The sequence below is a fragment of the Drosophila bipectinata genome, chromosome XR (genome assembly GCF_030179905.1).
Source record: "Drosophila bipectinata strain 14024-0381.07 chromosome XR, DbipHiC1v2, whole genome shotgun sequence".
Lineage (NCBI taxonomy): Eukaryota > Metazoa > Arthropoda > Insecta > Diptera > Drosophilidae > Drosophila > Drosophila bipectinata.
In genome coordinates, this window is record NC_091735.1 from 15,848,724 (window position 1) to 15,872,017 (window position 23,294).

Sequence of the window (23,294 nt, forward strand, 5' to 3'; positions counted from 1 at the left end):
ATGATGATTTGAACTTGAAACTTCTTTTTGTTTAGTTTGGTTTAAAGAACTTGAAATTGGAATTAAGTTTTTAGCTTTATGATATGCTGAGCTCTCTCTAACCACCCCCGGGGTCTTCGAACAGCTCTATTTCATTCGGATCCCTCCCTGTTTTCGGATCCTCCCCAACCCCCTGGCTGTACCATGGAATGGTCTACGTATTGCATTTAAAAATCCTCCTCCTCACCTTTCTCGCTTCACTTATATATTAATTTTTCTCTTCGCCATGCAGTTGCATTGCTGCATGTAGCTTACTGCTTGAATTTTAACAAATGTTTTAAGGATTTTTTTATATTTTTTTATACTTTTTTTATTTATGTTATCACTCATTTACTTCGTTGATCCTGGCTGCTTATGCTAGATCTATAATACCTATAAGTTTAGATTTATGTTTATGTCTTGGGTTGTATAAACTTGTAACTTCGCTCCTCCGTTTCTATATTTTATACACTCTTCTATGTTAAGGGGTTTTCTATGTATAAGTGTTAAAAAAAAATTCTCGTTAACTACAAAAAAAAAGTTTAAAAAAAAATATCAGCCCTAATGTCTTGGGTTTGCTCTTCAAAGGCCTTCTGGTGGCTTCAGTGCTAAGAAGGGAGTATTCTTAGAGTCGTGCAGAGTAAAGGGTTCGAAACTCGCCCGTCAAGTATTATTTTTTTTTTTTTTAGGAATATTTAGCACTAATTCCACCAAATGGCATTTTTGGTAGCTGCATCTGAGGGCTGTAAACATTCAAGGTTGTCCATGTAGCAGGGGGATATGTATCTGCAGGTGGGTGACCTGTAGCACCCATTTTACCCAAAAGTAGAATCCAGATTCTGATCCTGCTGATGGTGGAGATTCTGCTGCTGCTGCTGTTGCTGGAGATTCGAGTGCTGCAACTGGTGATGTTGCTGAGGGTGTTGCTGGTGCAGATGCTGTTGATGCTGGTGTGAATGCTGGTGCTGGATGTTGTAGTGATGGTGCAGATTCTGTTGCTCCAGGATGGGTGAACTGTCACTGCCGCTTCCGGAGTTACTGCCCCCGCTGCTGTTGTTGTTGCTGTTGCTGTTGGTATTGCTGCTGCTGCTGTTGCTGCAGTACTGGAACAGTAGATTCTACACCATATTCGCGTACTTGTCCTGCGGGGACATGTAGTCGAGACTGTTCTGCGAGAAGGCCTGGGCGGACACGGTGCCGGTGAACGAGGGCGACGGCGACAGTCCGAAGTTGGAGGCCGTGTATCCGGAGTGGCCCATGTTGTAGTTCACCTGGTTCTGATTGCTGAAGTACTCCATCTGGGAGTAGTAGCTGGGCGCCTGGGCGTAGTTGTTGGGGTACTGCTGGTACTGGTTGTGCCAGAAGTTGTACGAGTCGTGATTGGACATGTAGGCGGCCGAGTGGGCGGCCGAGTGGTGGGCGGACTGGGCCGACTGGGCGGCGTGCGCTGCTGCGGCCGCAGACTGCGGAGACATCGGGGTGATGGGCGGCGAGGGTGTGGTGATACTGCTGCTGCTGTCCATGGGTGTGATGTTGCCGCCGGGCTGCAACAGTCGGGGGTTGCTGCCGGCCGCCGATCCGTAGATGCTGTGGTGATGGTGCACTCCGGCGCCGATGTCGCCGCCGGCGTCCTTCAGCTGGTCGTATGGCGACCGTAACAGGTCCTGGCCAACGCCTCCCAGACCGCCCACGCCTCCAACACCACCGACGCCGCCAACACCGCCCACGCCGCCGCCAACGCCTCCACCGAGGTTCAGGCCTCCGCCAGATCCAGAGCCTACTCCGCCGGAGCCGTAGCCTCCGGTCAGGTGCTCCTTTTTGCAAACAATGCTCACGGGACTCACGGACGTGGCCGGCGTCGGCAGCAGCGGACTGGAGTTCTGATGGGCTGCCGTCACATTCAGCGCCGCCGCCGCCGCTGCCGCCGACAGATGGGCGTGGCTAGCGCTACCGCCGCCCCCTCCGCCACCTGCCGTCTGACTACTGCTGCTGGAGCTGTTCGGCGTGGAGCCGCCGGGATTGCCGTTGTTCGACTGGCTGCTGTTGCTGGTTGACTGGCTGGCATTGTTGGCAGCTGCTGCTGCGGCGGCGCTCAGGAAGGAACTGTGATGCGTCTTGATCGACTGCTGGGCGGCAGCCACGGCCGCAGCGGCATTTGCCGCCGCCGCAGCCGCCGAGTTGCTGCTGCCGGAACCGGATGAGCCGCCAACATTGCCGCCGCTGCCACCTCCGCCTCCTCCGCTGCCCACGCCCTGTGAGGACTGGCTTGACTGGCTCTTATTCTGCTGGCCACCGCCGGACTTGTTGTTCTGCGAGGAGCTGTTGTTGTTGCTGTTGGAGCGGTTGTTGGAGGAGCTGCCACCGCCGCTGCAGCTGCCGCTTCCACTGGAGTTCTTGGAGCTGCTCAGGCTGTTCGATTGCTGTTGTTGCTGCAACTGCTGGCGGCACTTGGCGCGGCGATTTTTGAACCAGACCTGGAATTACAAACAGAAAATAAGGGTTTTAGTTAATTGATATTTTTTTTTAAGATTTTATTAATTAAGCCTTTCAGAAACTTTGATTTTTTATGGAGTTTTAGTGAACTTGGTCGCTGAAGACAACTTTTCAGGCCAGCACCTGTCACGGTCGCCATAAAAATAATTGGGGAACGTGACATGAGTTGGCCTTTGGATTTCTGTTTGGAAGTTACTTTTATTAATTCTAAACAAAACAGGAAAGCTAAAGCCTATTCCAAGTTGGTAGCCCTAAAATTTTAAAGCCATACTTTAAAGTTTAAAATATTAATCCTGGTTATAAATGATCCCCAAGTCCCCCTGGGACTTTTTTCCTGGAAAAAAAGTAAAAAACTCCCCTGTAATCAATCGACCATAAACCAAAATTTCAATAAAACAAAATCGTGGCTATTCAAGCAAGTCCTGTGTCTACAAATTTGGAAACACACCTCCCACCTTTGGACAATCTCAAAATCAGAAAATGAATCAAAACCGCAAACGAGACAATTTGAAAATAAAAAGGAAAAATCACTTTGAAGTCCACCCAACCAGCCCCCTCGACAAAAAGCTCGGCTTTTGAAGTTCATTATCGTTTAAAATGCTCGCCAAATGTTGGCTAAATTTTCTGCTAAAATTTGCAAAAATTCCCAGGCTTAGTGTTATCAATATTATTATGAAATTTGGCAACAGTTCATTAAACGATATCAAAGGCCCGAATGGGAAATTGAAAATGAAATCAAGTCCATGGACGGAGCAAAGTCAAATGACAAAAGGGGATTTCCAAATTCAAAATTGAATTGAAAATTGAAATTGAATTTGGTCGAGGGGGTGAACGACAACGTCAACGTCAACGTCGACAAATAATGAAATTTGATACGCCTTGTTTAATGCTCTTTTTTTGAGGGGTGCCCAGCCCCCGCCTCCATTGAATTTCGGAAAGGAAACTCTCTTCGAGAAGTATACATTTACGGCAATGAAATGCTCGAGTGGCCACAGCCGCGTGGCAAGTGTTAACTTCAAAAAAAAAAAAAAAGGAGATGGGGAGTCTGGGGTAGGCGGAGTGAGTGGGGGAGTAGGCGGTAATAAATTCAGCTGTTTACCAAGGCACAAGCCATTAGCAAGCAACACCAACCCCAAACAACAAATCTCTGAAATAACATTTGCCAGGCAGTGCGGTTTCCGACTGCTTCCTAAGCTTTATGCACTGCTTCAACTGCTTGATCTGTGATTTGGAGTGACACCAGTGATGCCACACGGAGAGAGTATTGAAAATAATTGTTGTTTTTGAAAGGCAGTTGAGTTTAGCTCTTTAGACTAGATCAGAGTCTGTAGAAACTGTGTCATGTATAGGTTTTAGTGAAGCCAGACTTTGGAAGAATTGGAAATAACTTTTTTTTCTTAAAGGATTTGTTTTTTAAGGGATTTGTAGGACAGGATTATTTTAGTATTATTTTTGACTTTAATAAATACTTCTTTAACAAAAAATGTTAATTTTAAAAAGACATATAAATGGAAATGATTTCTAGAGTGTTCACCTAAATAAAATACATGAAGAATAAATTGATATTTAAACTCTCAAAAGATATATTCTTAACGAAATTCCGAAAACCTGTTTGATTACTTCCCATGTCACCCCAAAAAAGCTAGTTCTGGCTTGGTCCTGGCCAGACCGGGAGTCCTGGCACTTAGTGGATTGTTTGCAGCCCCTTAAGCATAACAAACAGGGCTAAGTGAATTCCTTGCGCTCGAGTGTGCCGCTTTATGGCCTGTTTATTGTTGTCTTCCTGTCTCCGGGCCCGAAAGGGATGCGTTCCGGGCGGCAGAGTGGGCCAGTGGGCGGGTCGAGTGGGTGGTTTTACAAGGGACCCTCATAGAGGGGGAGGACTGTATGTGTGTGTGACAATATAATCGAGTCAATTTTTGGCCGCCGGCGGCTGTTGATGTAATTTTTCCTCTCTTGGTTGCCCAAGGAATGTGGTTGTTGTTGTTTCTGTTGTTGGGCTGCCAGGAGCGCGTGACTTTTTGCACTTGTTGTTACTGGGCAGCCCCGCCACCGCCCCCGTATAATTTATTCATTGGCCCGCCCCGGCAAACTAATTGATGTGGGAAAATGCAGCCGCCGGCCATCCGGCACACGCCCACTCTACGCCTTCCATCTGACGAATAAACACACGCACACAGGCGCACACTGGGAAAGCGAGAAAATGGCACTTGACTAAGGAAAACACTTGACGAAATTTCAAGTTTTCCGGCTCTTGGGTAACAGATATCCTCATATTCTCAGGCTACTTGTTTGGCCTTTTTTGGAGAGTTGTTTTTTAAAAAAGTGAAACATTTCTAATTATTTTACTCATTTTTAATATTATGACAATAAATTAAATTATATTTAATAAATTTAGTATTTTATACTTTGAATATGTTGAAAAAATTATTTTACAAAAAATTAAATTTCGAAAATGAGAATAGGTATTTAGTTTTTTGTTTGAAAGTAATTTTCCTTTAATAATATAATATATTTAACAAATAAAAATTACAATTGCCAATGAATGATGTAAGAAAAGACCTTTTCAAAAATTTTTTATAATTAATAATCCCTTATACAAAAAATTGAATTACACAAAACAAACTAGAACCACCTCACGAAATTTTCCATTTAACTCTTGACTGACTTTTAATTTTCGCCAACCGCCCGAGTACGAAAATATGCATATTTGGTGGGTTTGGTCCCCATGTGGCATTAACGAAAATGTAAAATTATGCATTTGCTATGCATAACTCGCCCCGTCTCTTTCTAAGCCCCATATGCAGCAGTCGCCCGTCTCTTTCGTTCGGCGTAAATGATATAAAAGGGAAAAGGTGGCGAAAAAGAGTGGAAATTGTTAATCCGCAATGGGAAAATTAATTTTATAAAACAGCTGTGCGTGAGCGAAAAGTTTTCCCTTCCCTGTGCTCTCTCCTTTCATCTATCCCTCCTTTTTTCTCTCCCCCTTCATCGTACCCTTCTTCCCTATGTCATTTTTTTTTTGTCGGCAGACAAATCCTTTGGCAACAAAACAAAAAAGGAATGCCAAGTTGAAAAGGGAAAATGGAAAGCGCATAGAAGGAAAAAATAGAAAGAGTTGGCTAAGTTTAGGTGCGTTCTCCCTAGCCCTGTCTCTGTCCGGCGCCCATTGTTGCCGTCTCTTTCACGTTTTCCAACCCTTAAATATCGCCGATGAACAGCTGAAAATGTGGCAAAAATATCCGACATCTGAGGTGACAATACTAGGGAAGGTAAACAGAGGGCTTACACAGATCCAAAAACTAAGGGGTTTCAAATGCTTAGATGTATGTTGGTTCAAGTTCTAAAGGCTCTTAAATAAAAGGTTTTAACTTTTTTTTTTAAAATATGTTTCATATTCTTTTAAAGATTATATCTTTTAATATTTCCAAAATTAACTTTTTCAAAAAAAACGTGAAAAATGGGTTTTGAAAATTTAGTATAGAGCTATAACTCCAAATAAATATTTTTGATATTCTTGTTATGCTGAATATTTTATAGCAATTCATATTTTGAATAATATTTCAAAAACTCTCTCTTGACTTTTTCAAAAATTCTAGAAAAATAAAAATTATTTTTCCTAGTGTTTAGGATGTGGAAATGGTTATTAAGGGTGCTGACTGCTATGATTGTGGCCCTGCTGCTGGTTTTCACTGTGATTTATGACTGCCGAGCGATGGCAGCCGTCGTCCCCGGTTCAACCCCCTTTACGGCCTCTACGCCCTTGGTTCGTCCTCGACGAATGGCGAATGAAAACATTTGGGCGTAAATGTTTGCTCTGTTCTGGTGCAGATAAGCTGCGTAAAATTATTACGTTATTTGTATTGGTTGCAATCAACGCCCTCTCACTTACCGAGGGGCCCGGCGACTCACTCATAAGACCCCCCACCTCCCCATCCAACTGGAAAAAGAAAAAAACCCGAAATACCCACCCCCGGCAGTGCTACTGGGCCATAAAGATGCCTATCATTCAATTAATATTTACCAGGCCTAAGCCCTCCAGTCTCCCGATTATGACTCTGATTTTGATTTCGATTCTGATTCTGTTTCCAGATTCCTTTTGCTTCCTTTCGAGGGACTCTGGAGGGGGGGGCGGAGTGTAATGATTATTTATGTGGAGGCCGAGGAGGTGTTCCCTTTCAATGGAGATCCTGCTGTGAGGAGTCTCTCACTGAGTTACCCAAATAAAGGCGATGCTACGGAGGTGGTCTATGAGTGGGTGACCTCTAAAAATGGGTAGCTGCTTAAAGATGATTTTTTTGTAGACAGTGCTTAAGAATAGGAATAAGACTTTAATTTAGTTCAAACTTGCAACTCTTCAGTTTAAATTCCCACTAGAAATAGAATCTCCCGCCTAGGTATTTTCTTCCATTGGTGTCAGAGCTCTTTCGAGTGAAAAACTCCTACCTCCCCAGACCCCGAAAGTCTAGTTTCTGGTCTGGCTAATTGAGTTGCTTGGCTTCCTTGCATTTTAAAAAACAACAAAACAGCGAGGTAGGAAACTAACACGGAACCCCAAACCCCAATACCGAAACGCCCCCAGACATTACCCAATGGATACCCACCAGACCCCAAAAACCCCAACAAGTTCCAGAGAAAAAACCAAAAGCCAGACGCCTTGTAAAATGCAAACGAACCGTGTTGTGTTTTTGCTTTTTCGCTTTGCTTTTTGGCATTTCCACATTTTCGCATTTTCATACGGGGTTCGAGAGGGGCGTGTGGGGCTTGAGGTTTTGTACGGTTTTTCCTAGTTTTCCTTGCTTTCCTTGCTGTAATCTGATATGCGAGTGGATGTGTGGATGTGCATCCGAATGCATTGACATGTTGCGTCACACATCGCCAGGGACAGGTACAGTGGGTCAGAAAACGGCGATTACTTTGCAAGTAGTACCGAAGAATACAAAAGACTCTGCCGAGTCCCATTTCCACCCACTGTCTCTAGAAATAAACCTGAATCAACTATTTTTAGAAAAGAAAAACATGTGGAAAATCTATACAAATGTTGTGCTCTCTTTCTCTAATAGCACTCGGTCTCCTTCGCTCTTATCCTGATTGTGGCATTACTTGGGAATCAATTGTGTAAAAAACGTAACTTTTCAAAAGAGGAAGCAATAAAAAAGGACTGAAGACGGGGGCGAGAAGTCAATTCATGGGACATGTGCAAGGTGTCCTTGCTGCAGGACCTCTGCCTTCTCCTGCTCCTAGTTGGTTGCCTGTCTTCCCCCTTCGGAGGAGAACGTGTCGTTTTTCACTTTTCAGCCCGACCACTGCAGGGGCTTCTTCGGTCGTCTTCTTGGGCGCTTCTTTAAAGTCTCTGGCCCTGCTAATGTCAATAACTTTTGAATACTTAAGTTTTTAGGCATTTTTTACTTTAAGAGGAGAATTTTGAATTTGTATGAATATTTTCTATATTGAATTTTAGTTTCAGCTTTGTTTTACTTCAAAACTTACTAGTTTTTGGAAATTAAATTATGAAAACCTATCCTATCCTAACCTATCTTTGAACTTTGCCAATAAGACCAGGAATCAATACCGAACTACTCTTTAGCTTTTATTCCCTTAACTCTACCGTTTAATAATATTATTTTCAATTAAAAACTTTGCTAAAATAATCTTAAACAAGCTCCTTCCTCTTCCAATTTTTTATAATTTTTTTCGTTCCTATACTACTGATTTTGACCCTGCAATGTCACGTCCTTAAATTACACGAACAAAGGCAGTGGAAAGCAAAGCAAGGCCATCGCCAAGCAAAGCAAACAAATCGATGGATCAATATGCTTCCACTCGGTGACATTTCGACAATTTGACAATTTTGTGAAATAATGTTGCCAATAATGTTTGCTTAATGTTTGGGGTGTGTGTTTTCGGTTGTCACTGCAGTTTCAAAACGATCGATCGTTAGCAATTGTTGCGGCTGTGTTTGCCCAAGAAATTACGGAAAAACGGGAGATGACAGTTTTCTTCTTTATTTTTTTTTTTCCATCAAAACCGGAAGAAGGGGCTGTGTGTTTGGGCCATTTGGCAGTTGGCAGTTAGCATTTGGGCCAACGGCGCTAGGGAGTTTGTTTGTTTAGGCCCTGATCGAGAGAGTCGAGGGACACCTAAACAAACACGAAAGTGAAATAAAGAAACGATCCCTCTTCCTGTGCCTCTTCCTAAGGTTCCTCGTCCTCAGGCTTTTCCAAACAAAATTGAGTTGTACAATTTAACGTCATCGTGCTCATCTGGTCTGAAGCTAAAAAATTAGCGCAAATTATGCTCGACTAATGCCTTGGGTAAACTGAATCCGGGAGTCCTTTTCAGCTAGCCCAGATATCCTCGAGGGGTGACTTGTCGTCAGAGCCCGCAAATACTTTCCGCAAATACGAGATACGGGGAATTTATTCCACTCTCGAAAAAGCATCCGCTTTTCCTCTATTTGCATTGAAAGTCATCGCCATCATACCATATGTGAAGGAGGAACTGCTACTGCGACCAACCCCCCATAAAAGTGTATATGTTTTATATCCTATATCCCGTCATATCCTAGTACATCCATGCCGTGAACAATCTGTTTCGAGCTGTTGTAATTTGTTTGTTTTATGGATTTTCTTCAGCATTTGGCGTTCGCCGTTTGCCGTTCGCCGTGATGGCTTTTCCGGCACTTTTCCGAGGGCATTTTCGCCTAATTAAATCAACTGTACAAGTGTGCCACAGCATTTGTGGCATTAACGCGGCTGGAAAAGCTCACATGTGCGGCAAATGGGCTTCCAAAGTCAAAAAAATAAATAAATAAACGAGATAGCAGGTCAGCAAGTGTTGGGTGCATGTTTGCCCTTTTTGGGGGACGGAGATGTAAATTAAAGACATTACAATTTCTGATTTAGGGAATTAGTTAAAGAAGTTATGGCTTTTTTCCCCTTTTCTTGGCTAATAGAATTTTTAGAAGGTTAAGCTAATTTTCTTATAGTTAACATGGACATAATTATGTATTATGTATTATTTTTTGGGAGAATTAAAATTTTTTAGAATTTGAATAAATCTGGTTAGGTTTGTTTAAAAATAAAAAACGTCTAAATTCCTCAAGAAATATTTCAGTTATTTGCAAAAGCAACTGCTTTACAATTTTGATTTTCAATGGGATAAGTTCTCTTAGACTTTTAAGGCTTTTCTCTTTTGGATATGACTTAATTTTCTTGTTATTAAAATTCTATATCTTACCTGTACTCTGGATTCTGGCAGATTTATTTTGAGGGCCACTTCCTCCCGCATGAAGATGTCGGGGTAACGGGTCTTGCCAAAGAGTGCCTCCAAGACGTCCAGTTGGGCGCGTGTGAATGTGGTACGTTCGCGACGTTGTTTCCTTGTGTTTACACCTTTAATAATTATTTAAAAAATACGAAAAAAATATTACATTAAAATAAAGTCTTGAGAAAAGAAACTGCCTGAAGAAAATGTGCTGAAAGTTGCTTGGAAAACATATCAAGTATACGACGTGTGGGTTGGGAGAGTTCCCAGTTTTTATTTTCGGCGTTACCGCTATTTTGTGTGCCTGCGTGTCTGTGTCTCTCTCTCTGTTGCCCTTCGTGTCTGTGTGTGTGTGGTAAAGCAACCCCCGAAAAATGCGACAGCCAACCCCTAAAAAGATTCGCGTAGGGTTGGTGGGCAGAAGGGGCAGTCGAGGCAGGGGGAGAACCAACCCCCGTGCAGCAGCCGCCCCAAAAACCCGAGACTCCCTTCTTTTTTTTTCTCAGTACATTATGTACATGGGTGGATGCGAGTGTGCGTGTGTACGTGTGTGTGAGTGAGCTAAGCCGCCGCATTGTTTGCTTTGTTAGCTGGCTCTGTCTCCCTCGCTCTCAGGCGTTCTGACCCTCCTCGGTCGCTCTCACCCTCTCCAGACTACCCACTCCCTGTTTCGTTTTCCTTCTTTTCTGTCCTACTTCCCAGCCTGTCCCAAATACACCCCGGCTATGGCCCTCTCTTTCGCGCCGACACACTCCCTCCCTCTCCGGCCATATCAAAAATTAATGAGTTAGTCATTTTCGGTCATGAATTTATAAATTGAATAAAAAACTTTGGCTCTACTTTGCAGCTGCCGTTTCAGTTTCAGTTTCGTTTTTCGGTTTTCGCTTTCAAAATGGTCGCCGACTTTTTATTTTATTTTTTATCCATTAAATTAATTGCAATTTTCTGTATATTTTTTAATAGAAGGAAAGAGAGAAAGAGAGTGATTTTTTCTGTTTTGCTTAATTAACTGCACCCATAAATTTTTTATTGTTTATTTTTGTTAGAGTTTATATTTTTTACGGCTACCAGGAATTTGACTTTGAAAATGTATCAAGTTATGAAATTTTTAGTTTTATATAACCCCCTTAAAAAAATTCTCTCAATTATTTAAAAGCCAACAAACAAATTGATTACGAAGTTATTCTTTTTTTTAACGACTGTTTTTGGTTTTTTTTTTTTTGCTTTTTCAATAATTTTTATGTTATGTCTGTATGGCAGAGTCTTTTGTTGGCATTTTGTAGCCAATTTTTTGTGATTTTTGTCAGGTTTTGTTTGTCATTTGCAGCGTCACCGAACGAATCGAAACGAAACTGGAACCAAACCGATCCGAACTAAAAAACCGGCAGATAAAAACGTATCTCTTGGTTCGCGACTCTTGCGACTCAAAACCGCCCAAAGCTCATTATTCATTTTGACAATTTAACTGATAATGATGCAATATCGATGCGAACTGACATTGAAAGGCATTGAAAAAAACTCAAAACTGAAAGCAGACAACGCGGAGGAAGCCCACTCTTTGGTCGAGACCTTACAAAAATCTCAATTAGTTTTCAGAACAGAAAACAAATCTGGGAAATGTTTATAAATTGAAGAGGTTTTTTCTTTTTTACTAAAAAGTATTCTAAAATATGGCTATATTTTTGTCTTTATATTCTCATCTGTTCAGTTTCTTGTAAATGTTTTAAGGAATATATTTGAAAATATTTATAAAGTTCAATACATCATGATATGGTATGATATCATATACCCATGTATCTCAAAATATCCCTAAGCTTGTATACTTTCAGAATTAAAATTTCGAACCAAATAATCCAAATTATGAAACTATTAAATTTTATGTACATACATCTAATTGAAATAACCAAGATAGTGCCTAAGCTTCGTAACTTTTTTTCAAAGTGTAAAAATGTTTGCAATTTCTCTTTTTTTTACAGATTACTCAAGTGAGAATTCTTTTTTTTTTTTTTTAATAACTTTCAGCACATTTGTAACTTACGAATGAAATGTAGGACGTATACCAAAATTGTCGTGCGATATTTACCCCACATACCTTGGGAGAACCCGACGGCCTCCAGTCCGTGTGGGAGGCCGAAGGGGCCCAGCGATGGCATCGGCATTCCGGGCGGCAGGGGACCGTGGGGCACCGAATGGTGGGGATGCGGGCCCCCGTAACTGTGCGGATGGGGGCCCAAATCGCCCGATTTGAGGAATCCGGCCGCCATCAAGGCCTCGGTCGAATGGAGCGCCACGTTGAAGCTGTGAGGATCCACTGGCCGTCGGCTATATCCACCTATATATCCTGTATCCTCCGTCCGGCCTCCGTCTTCCGTTAACCGTATACGGTGATCCGTGTTGCGTTTTTCGAATTTCTTTTTTTTGTGTGTTTGGTTTTCCGATTTTTGTTTAGCTTACCCGCTTAGTCTTGGCCTTTTCTCCGTTGTTCTTCAATCTATAAAAAAAAAACCATGATATTTAAAAATTGTTAAAACTTTTTATTTGCTTAATTTACGACTATTTGGAAGCTCTACATAAACGAATTTGATATGGTCGAAGGAAGGCCTGCCTTTGAAAGGATTTTAGAATGGCAGGTAAGTCGGAGGGTAATATTTTTGAATTTTATTTATAATACTAAAATGAATCTTGAAATATGGTACATGTTTTTAGGCAAAAATATTTCAAATTGTTACTCGTAATACTTCTTGTTTTAAGCCATATTATTTTCTAATATTTAATCCCCCAAGCAAACCCTTATAAGACACAATTCTTAAATCCCAAATCAAACACTTGTTGGTTGGTTTTTAAACATATAATGGAAAATAACAGCCATCACTCACTATAACTCAATTATCTACCAAAAATTTACTCCAGTATTTATTCAAATTTTATCGAAAACAAACACTTTGCTTGGAAATTACGAAAATCAGAAGATAAGTTGTGGGTTAAGCTCTTGCCACGAGTTCCAATTTCATTCCAAGACTGACGGAGAACTGCAAGAGGTTCGGGAATATATATCTGGAAACCCTATACGATATATTATCTCGCCCACTCCCACACCGTAGCCCCGTCTCGCTCGCACCGCCCTGTTAATCCCGAGGTCTGTCCGGAATGATGTAAAAACTTCTAATCTGGTTGGGTTTGGATGGTAACCCGGAAGATTACCCAACCAACCGCCTCCAAGACACGACTATATGGAATACCTATATAGAGAATCGAGAAACTTATCTTGCGGTTTAAAGATCTTTGATCTGAGCTTAGCCGCAGGATTATTTCAGACACTTACTAGGACACATCGGGCGGCAAGGGACTAACTGATCCAGGACAATGGCCGGCCACAGGCATTAAGATTAAGCCACGACAGAGACGGCACTGGCCGGGCCAGAAAGAGATAGCGCAACTGGATTAGATTCCGATGCCTTTGTGTGTGATATTTTGGGCAGTTTTCGTGCGAAAAAAACTGGCACTATCTGGGAGGTTAAGAGGCCAATGAATGCCAATTGCAGAATTAGCACGAACACCTAGCCTGCTACTCCTGCTACTCATTGTTTATTCCCTCCATTTCGAAATGATGCCAAAAGAGCCCATCATCGACGGCCAAAGACCCTCTCAAACTATTTGTCACATGTGAAAATTTGTAAAAATTTGTTTTGTTTTGTCATGTCGTTTTCATGGCTCAGTGCATTCGGGGCCTCAAAAATGCAGCCGCAAAAACAAATACCCAGTGCCAGTGTGTGTGCGTGCATTCGAAACTGAAACCCAAAAACCAAAAACCCGAAAAACCAAAAACCAAAACCTGAAAAAAAAAACTCGACCCTGATAGCACCCGATACGAGAGATGCTCCTGATTTTCTCCTCCTTCCATCGATTTCACAAATTACATGCTCACGCGCACACGCAAATTAATAACACATCTGGCTTCAATTCGAGAGCTGGGTCGGGCTGGGGAGGGGGAGAAAAGTGAAAAGGAGACGCATTCACTTATAGAAAGAGACAGCGAGCGCTAGGGTGACGGAGACAGAGGCAGGGCCCAGCGAAAGGATTCCCTAAGCGGGGAATACTGCAACTGCTTTTCTAAAATTTAAATAAACGGTGGCTCATAAGCTAGAAATCTGTAATTGGTTTTGTTTTTCAAATAGTTTTTCATACAAGTTTTTTTATTTCATAGTTTAAAAAATACATTTTTAAATTATTATTCATTAGTTGAATATTTAGTATTCTTATAACATTTGAAGATAAATATGGAACTACTTTTCTTTAGATTATTCATATTTTTTTCTACAAATTCAACTGCTATTTAAAGTAAGAAGTAAGCTATTTTTATATCTATTAGTTTACCTATTATTTACCCAATTTTAACCAAATTATTAATATAAAGAAATGTCCCCGCAAGAACAACTAAATAAAGAAAAGCTGAAACCCAGAAACTCTCAACATCTGTCGAAGAGTCGAAAGAGTATGTGACACATTTTCGGTTTGCGGAGACAACCTGGGATTTTGGGATCGCCGGTGATCGAGAGTCCGGGAACGTTTGTGGCTCTACGTGATTTTCTAGACATTTGCCTCTGGGGGTCGCCCCGTCCTCCAGTCCCGCCCCTGCCGCCCTCGCTGCTGATTATGAAAAATCATGGTAAATGGCAAAAAAAAAAAAGAGGGACGAGAAGAGAAGGCGGCCCGCTGGCTTTTTTTATATTCCTTCTTCTTTTTTTTGGTTTAAAAAAAAAAAAGAGATCCATTGTGAACCAAAAACTAAAAACCAAAACGAGACGAGACAAAATCATTTGAACTCGAAATATATCACGTACGATTTTCGAGACACTTTCATTATAAATGCCATTCGGCAATTTTTTGATTTTCAAAGTCCGATTCTTGGTGGGATTTCGTATGGTTTTGTGATACCACTTTCAGTTTCAATTTCCTCCATATAGTGATGAGATATAATGCTTATACACATTGTAGATATAAGCCACAATTCATTTGTCCGAGCGTAATTACGGTCAAAATAATATTTGGTTGGTAAACAACAGCCGCGAGGAAAAAAAAATAAAGTCAAGAAATATCAGCTACCAATTTGAAGATGGCACACACTGGAAGAAAAAGTCTACTTTTCGACTATATATTTATTTGATTTTATGGTTGGGCTTCTAATACAAAGATTTGGAAAGTTTCAGAGAGATTCATGGTAGGACTCGCTTAAAAAAATCTTGAACTATAGGCCTCTGGGTTGTCTTTGGTGTTTTCTTGAGCTTTAATGGCTTCAACCTTTATTTAAGTGCTTATAAATTTCTCTCAGTGCCTTCATTGCTACCGTAATATCTGTCAAAGGGGCTAAAACCCAAAAGGCGATCCGAAACCCGCACATCCAAGTGTTTTGCTTGGCTGATGATGCTGTTTCTCGATCTCTAATGGCACCCGGGTCCCTGGGAACTGGGAACTGGTAACTGGCAACTACCAACTGCCAACCGTCAACTGGCAACTGGGAAAGTCGAAAACCAAAAACCGAAAAGAAATCGAACCAAGTTGTTGGCCACTCTGGCTACTGTTCATTTCGGGGCCATGGGAAGATTTCCGACTCTCTTTATTATTTTCGATTTGATTAATGACTGGACTTTGCATAAGTTTTTGGTCATAGTCCACTAACTGTTGACTCTGACTAACACACATATTATAACTATTATTATTACTATTCATGTGTTTATTTTTAGTTGGTCAGTCAGAGGCCATCAGGCTGGTCGGTGCAGCTGTCAGGAGTGCTAACCTGTCAGTTTCCTAGTAGATGTTTCTAGTTTCTCCAAGTCGCAGCTATTAGTTGTCTTAACAACCTCTATAACAACTTAATATGCCCGGGCATATTGCACATTTTCCGTCCACCCTGAGCACCACAATTGATAGCAGATCATAAATCCTATTTCTTAACAAATCTATTTCTTAACCACTAATAGTTAAAGTCGAAAAAAGCTAAAAAGATTGGACACATTGGGAGAGAAACATACAAGTTTGGAAACTAATGTAAGCCGTCGCAAGGTTTGAAATTAAATTTCCTGGGATGAAAGATAAAAAAAAATTAACGAACTTTCTTAAGATTTAATTACTTTATTTTCATTATTAAATAGACTGTAAATTATTTTTCTTATAAAATATTTCCCTGGAGTACCGTTTCATTTTAAACTTTTCTCAACTTCAAACTATAGTTATCGAAAAATACTTTCCTAGCTTTAAATTCAAATCTGAATAACCATATCTATATATTTCCCTGAAAACAAACTAAAAAAGAAACCTTTAATATTTCCTAAGTTCTTATGATCGCTAGTGTAGGCTCTAAATTTTCATAGTGGGCTGTGGAAAGAGATAGAAACACAAAAAGCGAAAGAGATGGATGAACTGGCAGATGAAAAATGCATTTCTCAGGCTCATTTACATTGAGCCGCAGCTACTGGAATATGAATCTATATATGTATGTACATACATACATATGAGAAGCTATATAGCGACTAGACGAGTAGTCGGACTTCAAGTTTGAGTTTCTGAGTTGGAGTGACTCTCTGGTTTAGCATAATAAGCCTGTCCGTCTGTCTGCCTGTCGGTCTGTCTCTTTGGAAATAATGCAACTTAATAAATGCAACAAAGAATGAGCCAGCAGGCAGTCCAAGTAGCAAAAGTAGCCGAAGTAGCAGCTTCAGCAGTCACGTCCCGAAAACAGGTAACACGGTAACTGGCCAGCAAGTTGTTACACAAAAAAAAAACATTCTTAAATAAACAAAAGAATTTCAAATTGAAAAGCATAGACGAATAAGTTTAAAGCATTTTTAAATTTTATTTAAATACAAAAAAAAAAACTATTTTATGCTATAAGTATTCTAAAAAAAAATAAATTACAAAGTTATTTGAAAGATAATGAAACAATAGAGTTTAAACCCCGCTGAGGGCTTATATTTTTGTAGGCCTATTTTCCTACGTATTATTTCCTACCTCCTTTATTTCTCTTAAACTTTTAACTTTAAAGTTTAAACTTGTTAGTAACTTTTTGCTTGTGTATCCCAGTCAGTCATTTCTACGCAAATGCATTTTGACATTTAAATTTGCAATTTTCGCATAAAATTATATTTACTTATTTTATTTTAGAGCGCTTTGGTGAAAATGCTGGCGGAACCTTGCTGGCATACGGTGTACGGAGAAGTAGGATCGCGATTATACGATTATGATTGTGATGAGGCTGTTGATGTGGATCCCGGCTACTGACTTTGACGTTGACGTTGCCTGAAGTTTAATTAAGCAACGTGCCAAATAATTGAAAAAGTGTGAAGATTTGACAAGTTTAAGACGCATTAAAAAAGCCACCATTCGCACAAACATATAGTATAGTATCTCTTGATATCACCAGATATAAGTTAAGTGCGAGTCTATGGCCTAGAAATCCAAGCCAACTAACTGTTTCTGTCGCGGAGACAAGTTTTCCACTGTCAAGTGTCGTGTGTATCTGTGTATCTTTTTAATTAGTTTTTGTATTTTCGCTTATCGCACGGCAAATTATTTATTATTTACCTAATAAAATTGACACATGAACAGCAGTTTCTGTAATTAATAGATGCCAGCCAGATTGCTCAATCAAATTAATCTATTGCCCATATAAACTAACTAAAAAAACCATGTACATTTAACGCAAAACGAGCTCCCTTAACTGTGCGAAACTATTGGCCGGCTAACAAATTGCTTTTGTGGCTTTTTTAATTGCTTTCTCATTAACCGAACAATTTGCAATTGGATAGGGTTAAGCAATAAATTATAAATGCATTTAAGCAATTGAGTAGATTGCCTTTTTCCCTTATCTAGATCTGGCGTTACGATTTATAAAGATTCAATTTATGGCTGAAATAAGGTTAAACGACCTATTTATTAGTCCGGTTGTCCGTCTTCTATTATAAAATTGGTTATAAACTATCGAGTAAGCTAGGTTTTGTTTAGTTTATTTTAACCAGTTAATACAATAACATGTTTTAATACAAATCTAAATACAGATTTTTATATTAGTTTTAAAACCCTCTTGAAACCCTCATTGTCCGTATCTCCGCGTGTCTCATTTAATATTCCTAGTTAGTTATTTTTAAAGTATTTTAACCTATTTTATGCTTTAATTAAAATGTAAAATGTCAAATTTTCATTCCATTTCTGTCAAAGTTCTATTAGAGTTCCTCACTAAAGCAATAAAATAAATAAATTTTGTTCTAAATCTAGTAAATGAAGTGTGTCACACTCCGAAACATCTAAAAATCTTAGTTTCTTTAAAAACGGTTTCTACAAACATTTTCCTTCCATTATATTTCCAAACAATGCTCTAATAAATTTCCATAAAATTGTTTTAATTCAAGAAATCTCTGGCCTTTACATCATTCGCTTCTTACGATTCCATTCAAAAAACCTGGACAAAAATAGTAACCAATTGTGGGGGAAAAAGTATTGAATGAATTGCGCTTGTTTTGGTTTTTTTTTGTGGCCTGGACAAATGATTGCATCATGTGGACAGTGGACAATAATGAAAAAAAAAATATAAAAAAAAACACTCACACACTCCAACAATAAATCAATAATAAACTAATAGAGTAGAGTAACGTAACAACAACAATTCCCGGGTGGACGGGTAGAAAAACTTATTACTTGACGCATTGTCAGTGTGATCTTGATAAGTCGAAACTGGAAATGGAACCCAAAAAATAGATAGATATTGTCTGGCACCGTCTGAGTGATTTCTATTTAAATGGCTTTGTCAACGAAATTTGAGAAGCAAACAGCAAAACAGCGTAATGAGCAAAGAGTGAAGAGAGATAAAAATTAATAATACAAATAATTGGGAGGCACAGAAAATAATGAAATAGAAGTATATATGGTTATATCTAAGAAACGCCACACGAAATGAAACGAAACCTCACTTAAGGCGAGGCGAGGCGACGCCAAAGCAGATTGACAAAAGATGACAACAAAAAAATCATACAAAAAATTGGGAAAAAAAAATTATTAAAAAAAGGCAAACGGCACTCGCACAGATATATAGATACTCGATCTCGTAGGTATGCCCCGTTGTGTGTGGGAGTTGAAGTCGACACCGAAACTCGTACTCAAAGCCGAAGTCGAAGTCGGAGTTGAAGCCAAAATCAAATCGAAAGATTGGGGCGTGCTAGGAAAGCGGAACAATGGATACCGTTTTACACTTGAAGAAAATGGGATCCATCAATCTTTTTATTTAAATACGAAAATTTGGCAGGTAATTACATGTACTATTAGCTTCTAAGCAAGACCTACTATTAATAGGTTTTTTAAAGAAAAATTGTCGGAAAAGGCTTTCAAAATATTAAACCTCCAATGTATAAGATTCATAAGCTATAATCATAGGTTTTTTAAGGCAATCAAAAAAGGCCAAATAAATGGTCTACCATACTTCGCTTTTTTTCCAGTGCAGCCTAGAGCAAAAATCCACAAAAAAAGTAAATCGAGTAAAAAAAACTCACTCTCCAAGGGGATATTGCGATAAGGTATCAAATATGTCGCGACGCGATCTTGGCGACTTTCAATTCAAAAATCAAGCGCTGCTGGGCGGATGTTGTGGATGAATGAATGAATTGGCATTGAGGTATTGAGACACTGAGGCATTGGACCATTCAGGCATCGAGGGGATCTAGGCTAGGCCGAAAGATCCAGCCATGGAGCCCAGCAGGCGCGTGGGTGAAAACCAAACAAACCGAAAACACACTCTCCCGGAGTCTCTAGAAAAAATAAAATTTAACTTTTGATTCAACGTTTTGATAAATTCTTAAATCTTTTCGCTAAAAGAATTTTTCTTGTTCGAATAAATAGCAAATCGATCTTAGAAAATACTAAAAACCGAAAAACCAAGAAAACGAACACACGAAAGAAGACGGCAGACTTGCATATTAATTTCTGTTGCTTCTAACAAACCATATGCAAATTATTGGAAACAGAACAACAAAGTAGCAGCGAGGAGTCAACGTTTTATTCAGATTTTTTAATTTATAGCCGCCGCTTTGAAATTAGACGATCGGTTTGTTATTTTTTTCTTCTTCATCATCTGGGGGGAATAAATGTGTGAATAATGCGACCTGAACGGGTCCGTCGCGTCGGCTTGTATCTATTGTATCCAATATTAGATTTCTTAGATTTCTTAGGGTTTCTCTTCCGTTGCCGTTTGTCCGCCCCCCTTCCCCACACAACACCATCCTCAGTCACTACTATATCGATTTTGTATTTTTTTTCTCCCTCCTCTCTAATATTTTGGATTCAGTCGAAGTCGAATGTTTTGCCTAATTAAGGGAGGCGGCCTTAATATGCCCATTAAAATTATGAAAATCATAACGAATCTCTTGAATGCGGTATCATTTTCTCACATTACGGCGTATTAGTCATAGACGGGAATTTCCTGAACTCTAAAACTTGGAATTATAGGTTCTAACCAACCTACAAAGAGTCGGAGGAACTAGGAATAAATTGGAAGAACTAGAGGTCGAACAAAAATAATCACACTTTTGTTGGCCAAGGGGAGTCCCCACCGTAAAAAAAACATTTTTCTTAACCATTTCTAATAATGCTTCCAGTAAAACTATGGTTGACTATTAACTATGGCTCTTTGAATTCAATGGTTTTCAAAATTTGTAAGACTTCTTTTCAAGAAATTTCAGTTTATAAGAAAAAAGATTTACTTAGAAAGAGGTTTACTTGTTCAAAAATATTTCAAATAATTATAATTATAAGTTATACCTGTAGTTGCTATAGTAATATACGATATATGAAGCTTCTTTTGAAACAACTATAGTTCTATAAAAGTAAACAATAGTTTTACTAAGTATTTTCAAACTTCCATATGGGAATCATATTTTAAAACACTTCAGACACATCAAATGTACTATAAAAGTGTTAAAAACTCTGATCTACATATTTTGAATATACTTTATAACTTATTACTTATATTACTTATAGAGTATATCTCTATAAGCAAGTTTTACAACTTTCGGACGATTGTAGGTTTTGATTCTACAGTAAGGAATTATATATATTTGGAAAATACCTCAGTTTCGTCTCTAAATATGTTATCTATCTTTTCGAAACATCATAACTAACGAGTTAAGTAGTAAAAATATGAAGAATGAAGTAAATATCATAAGGTATTTGATGAATCGAAAACTAATTAGGTCGAACAAATCCTTTCAAAAGTTAAACCCCAAGATACAAAAATACTCCCACTTCAACAGATCAAAGAATATAAACTGATAGTTTAGCTTTCAGATATACCAATCCCTAAGATATTGAAACGAATTTTGGAAAACCTTTAGTACTCCTCCCGATTAAAACAATCTGAGCCCCCGTCGCTGGAACTACTTAAGTCTACCGATCCTCTAGTTAATCCCAAGCATTATAATCCGTTATGGCCCGCCATCCGGGATAAATCGGATGGATATGGGCGGGATATGGGCAGTATAATGGGGTTTGGGCCGATCTGGTGGGATCGGTGGGCGCACTCACCGAAAAAAAAACAAACAAAACTAGAACCAAAATCGTTGCTGTTATTCCAAGTGGCGATATGGACTTGAAACAAGATCCAGGCAGATACTTCGGATATATCTTCGTCCGCAGATAGACCTCTGAGATATTTCAGTATTCCAGTTGTTTATTTTCGATTATTGTTGATGTTTATATGGCTTTGGACTTTTCTTTTCGTTTTGGCACTGAGGACACCATAAAAAAATCACTGGCACACTTCCATATGTATATCCTGTATCCGAGAGATATTGTATCTCTGATGATATCTGGGTTTTGTGTTTGGTTTTTGTTTACCGCTAGTTTTGTTAGGCTTTCTTTGTGTTTTGTGTGTGTTTGGGTTTTTGGCGACGATGCCCTCTTGTTGCTACTGCTGCGGCGAACGCGGCGAATACTAACTGCGAGCGGCAACGAGCGTCAGGCGGTTACGGTCACGGGTACGGCAACGTTTAACGGTAACGAGCGTGTATGAGCGACGGACGCACAAAAACAACCCGAGCGGCACGAAAGTTACTCTGGAAATGAATTGCGAGACACCTCCAGCGTACGACGGTGGCGGCGGCAGCAGCGCAGCGAGCAGAACGGCAGCAGTTGCGGCAGCAGCAAACCAGTACCGGGACCCGCTGCTAAAAACAACAACTACCGGCTGCGGAGCAAGCGAGAGAGCCTGTGTTTCCGGCGTTGATTTTTAGCAATGGCTGACCCCTGGAGCTGGCGCCTCTGGACGTGCGCCAGAGCGAGATGCCCGTATCGCACCACCCGTGAAGCGTTCATCTCTTTTCGGCCGGCTCGCTCTCGCCATCCCTCTCGCGCCGTGTCATTCGGTCCGGGAGACAGAGCGAGAGAGCTGCTCAATCGCCCACTGAGGAGCTGTATTTACAGCAGAGTTGTTGCTGTTTTCCCTCACAAGCATGTGTGTGTGCGTGAGTGTGTGTATGGAACCACACCCCAAAAAAATACATGCTGCCTTCAGTTCAACAACTTTGTTGGTAGCACAAAAAAAAAACCAAAACAACAAGCAACAAAAAAAAAGAATAAATAAAATACCGAGCTCCCTTCATATTTTTGCGCGCCAGCAATGAAATTTTAATGAAAACGACAAGGCAACCCAAACACACGCCAGCGAAAATAAGCAATAGAAAACAACGCTAAAATTTGTTAGCTAACAGCAAAGATAAGAGAACGAGGCGGCCAGGCAGGGGGTGGAGTGGGGTGGTGCAAAGGACGCTGGTCAGTACTCTGGTCGTTCTGCTTCTTATTCGCCTTCTTGTGGCACGACGTCGCAAAATTGTCATGCACACACCGAGAACACCCAAACAACAAACAGCCAGCGGAGCCAGCAAGGGGGTAGACAGGACGAGAGCGGGGCCAGTCACACACACTTGGAGCTGGCCCACTCACTTTCACAATGGGCAGACCCATTGTTCAATTATCATATACCCAAAGACAGAACCAAAGAATTTGATGGTCTAGTTGAATTGTTTCATCAATAAATAGACTGAAATACAAAAAATATATTCTGGATAACAGGTCGTATGAGTAATTTTTGGGAGAGCTTTGACCCAGAAACTTGGAATTACTTACATTTTTAAAATACATATTCTTAAATTGAAAAATGGGTAAGCGTAAATGGGAAATATTTTAAATATTTCATACATCTTTTGTCAAAGAGTTAAATAAAATTATTCTTTCATGTAAATTGTATTATTAATACGAAATAATGTTTTAAAATCATCATATTTGAGGTATAGCATACATTTTTAATGAAAAACATTGTGAAATAGTTGCTGTCTTAAATCTATCTGAATCTTTATCTGTAGATGATAGGGCCAAGTGCTACAAACAAACGTTAGTAGTCAGTAAGAGAATTAATCTAAAAATACAATAATACATATTAATATGTAACATTATATGTACATAATATGTATATCAAAGGTAGA

The 23,294-nt window shown here is 39.9% G+C and overlaps 1 protein-coding gene across 2 annotated transcripts; it reads right to left on the reverse strand.

Moving 5' to 3' along the window:
• Nucleotides 1-626: 626 nt before the first annotated feature.
• Nucleotides 627-21,885, reverse strand: oc (ocelliless). Of its 2 annotated transcripts, none has more exons than XM_070276243.1 (4): nt 21,340-21,885; nt 11,870-12,268; nt 9,751-9,905; nt 627-2,492 (listed from the first exon to the last, which is right to left on the reverse strand). In XM_070276243.1, the coding sequence occupies exons 2-4, from the start codon at nt 12,039-12,041 to the stop codon at nt 1,137-1,139; spliced, it is 1,683 nt and encodes a 560-aa protein (XP_070132344.1). In that variant the 5' UTR covers nt 12,042-12,268; nt 21,340-21,885; the 3' UTR covers nt 627-1,136. The 2 variants fall into 2 exon arrangements, with proteins under 2 accessions (XP_070132344.1, XP_017110034.2); XM_017254545.3 differs by having other exon boundaries at nt 11,861-12,268.
• Between the last annotated feature and the right edge of the window lie 1,409 nt (nt 21,886-23,294).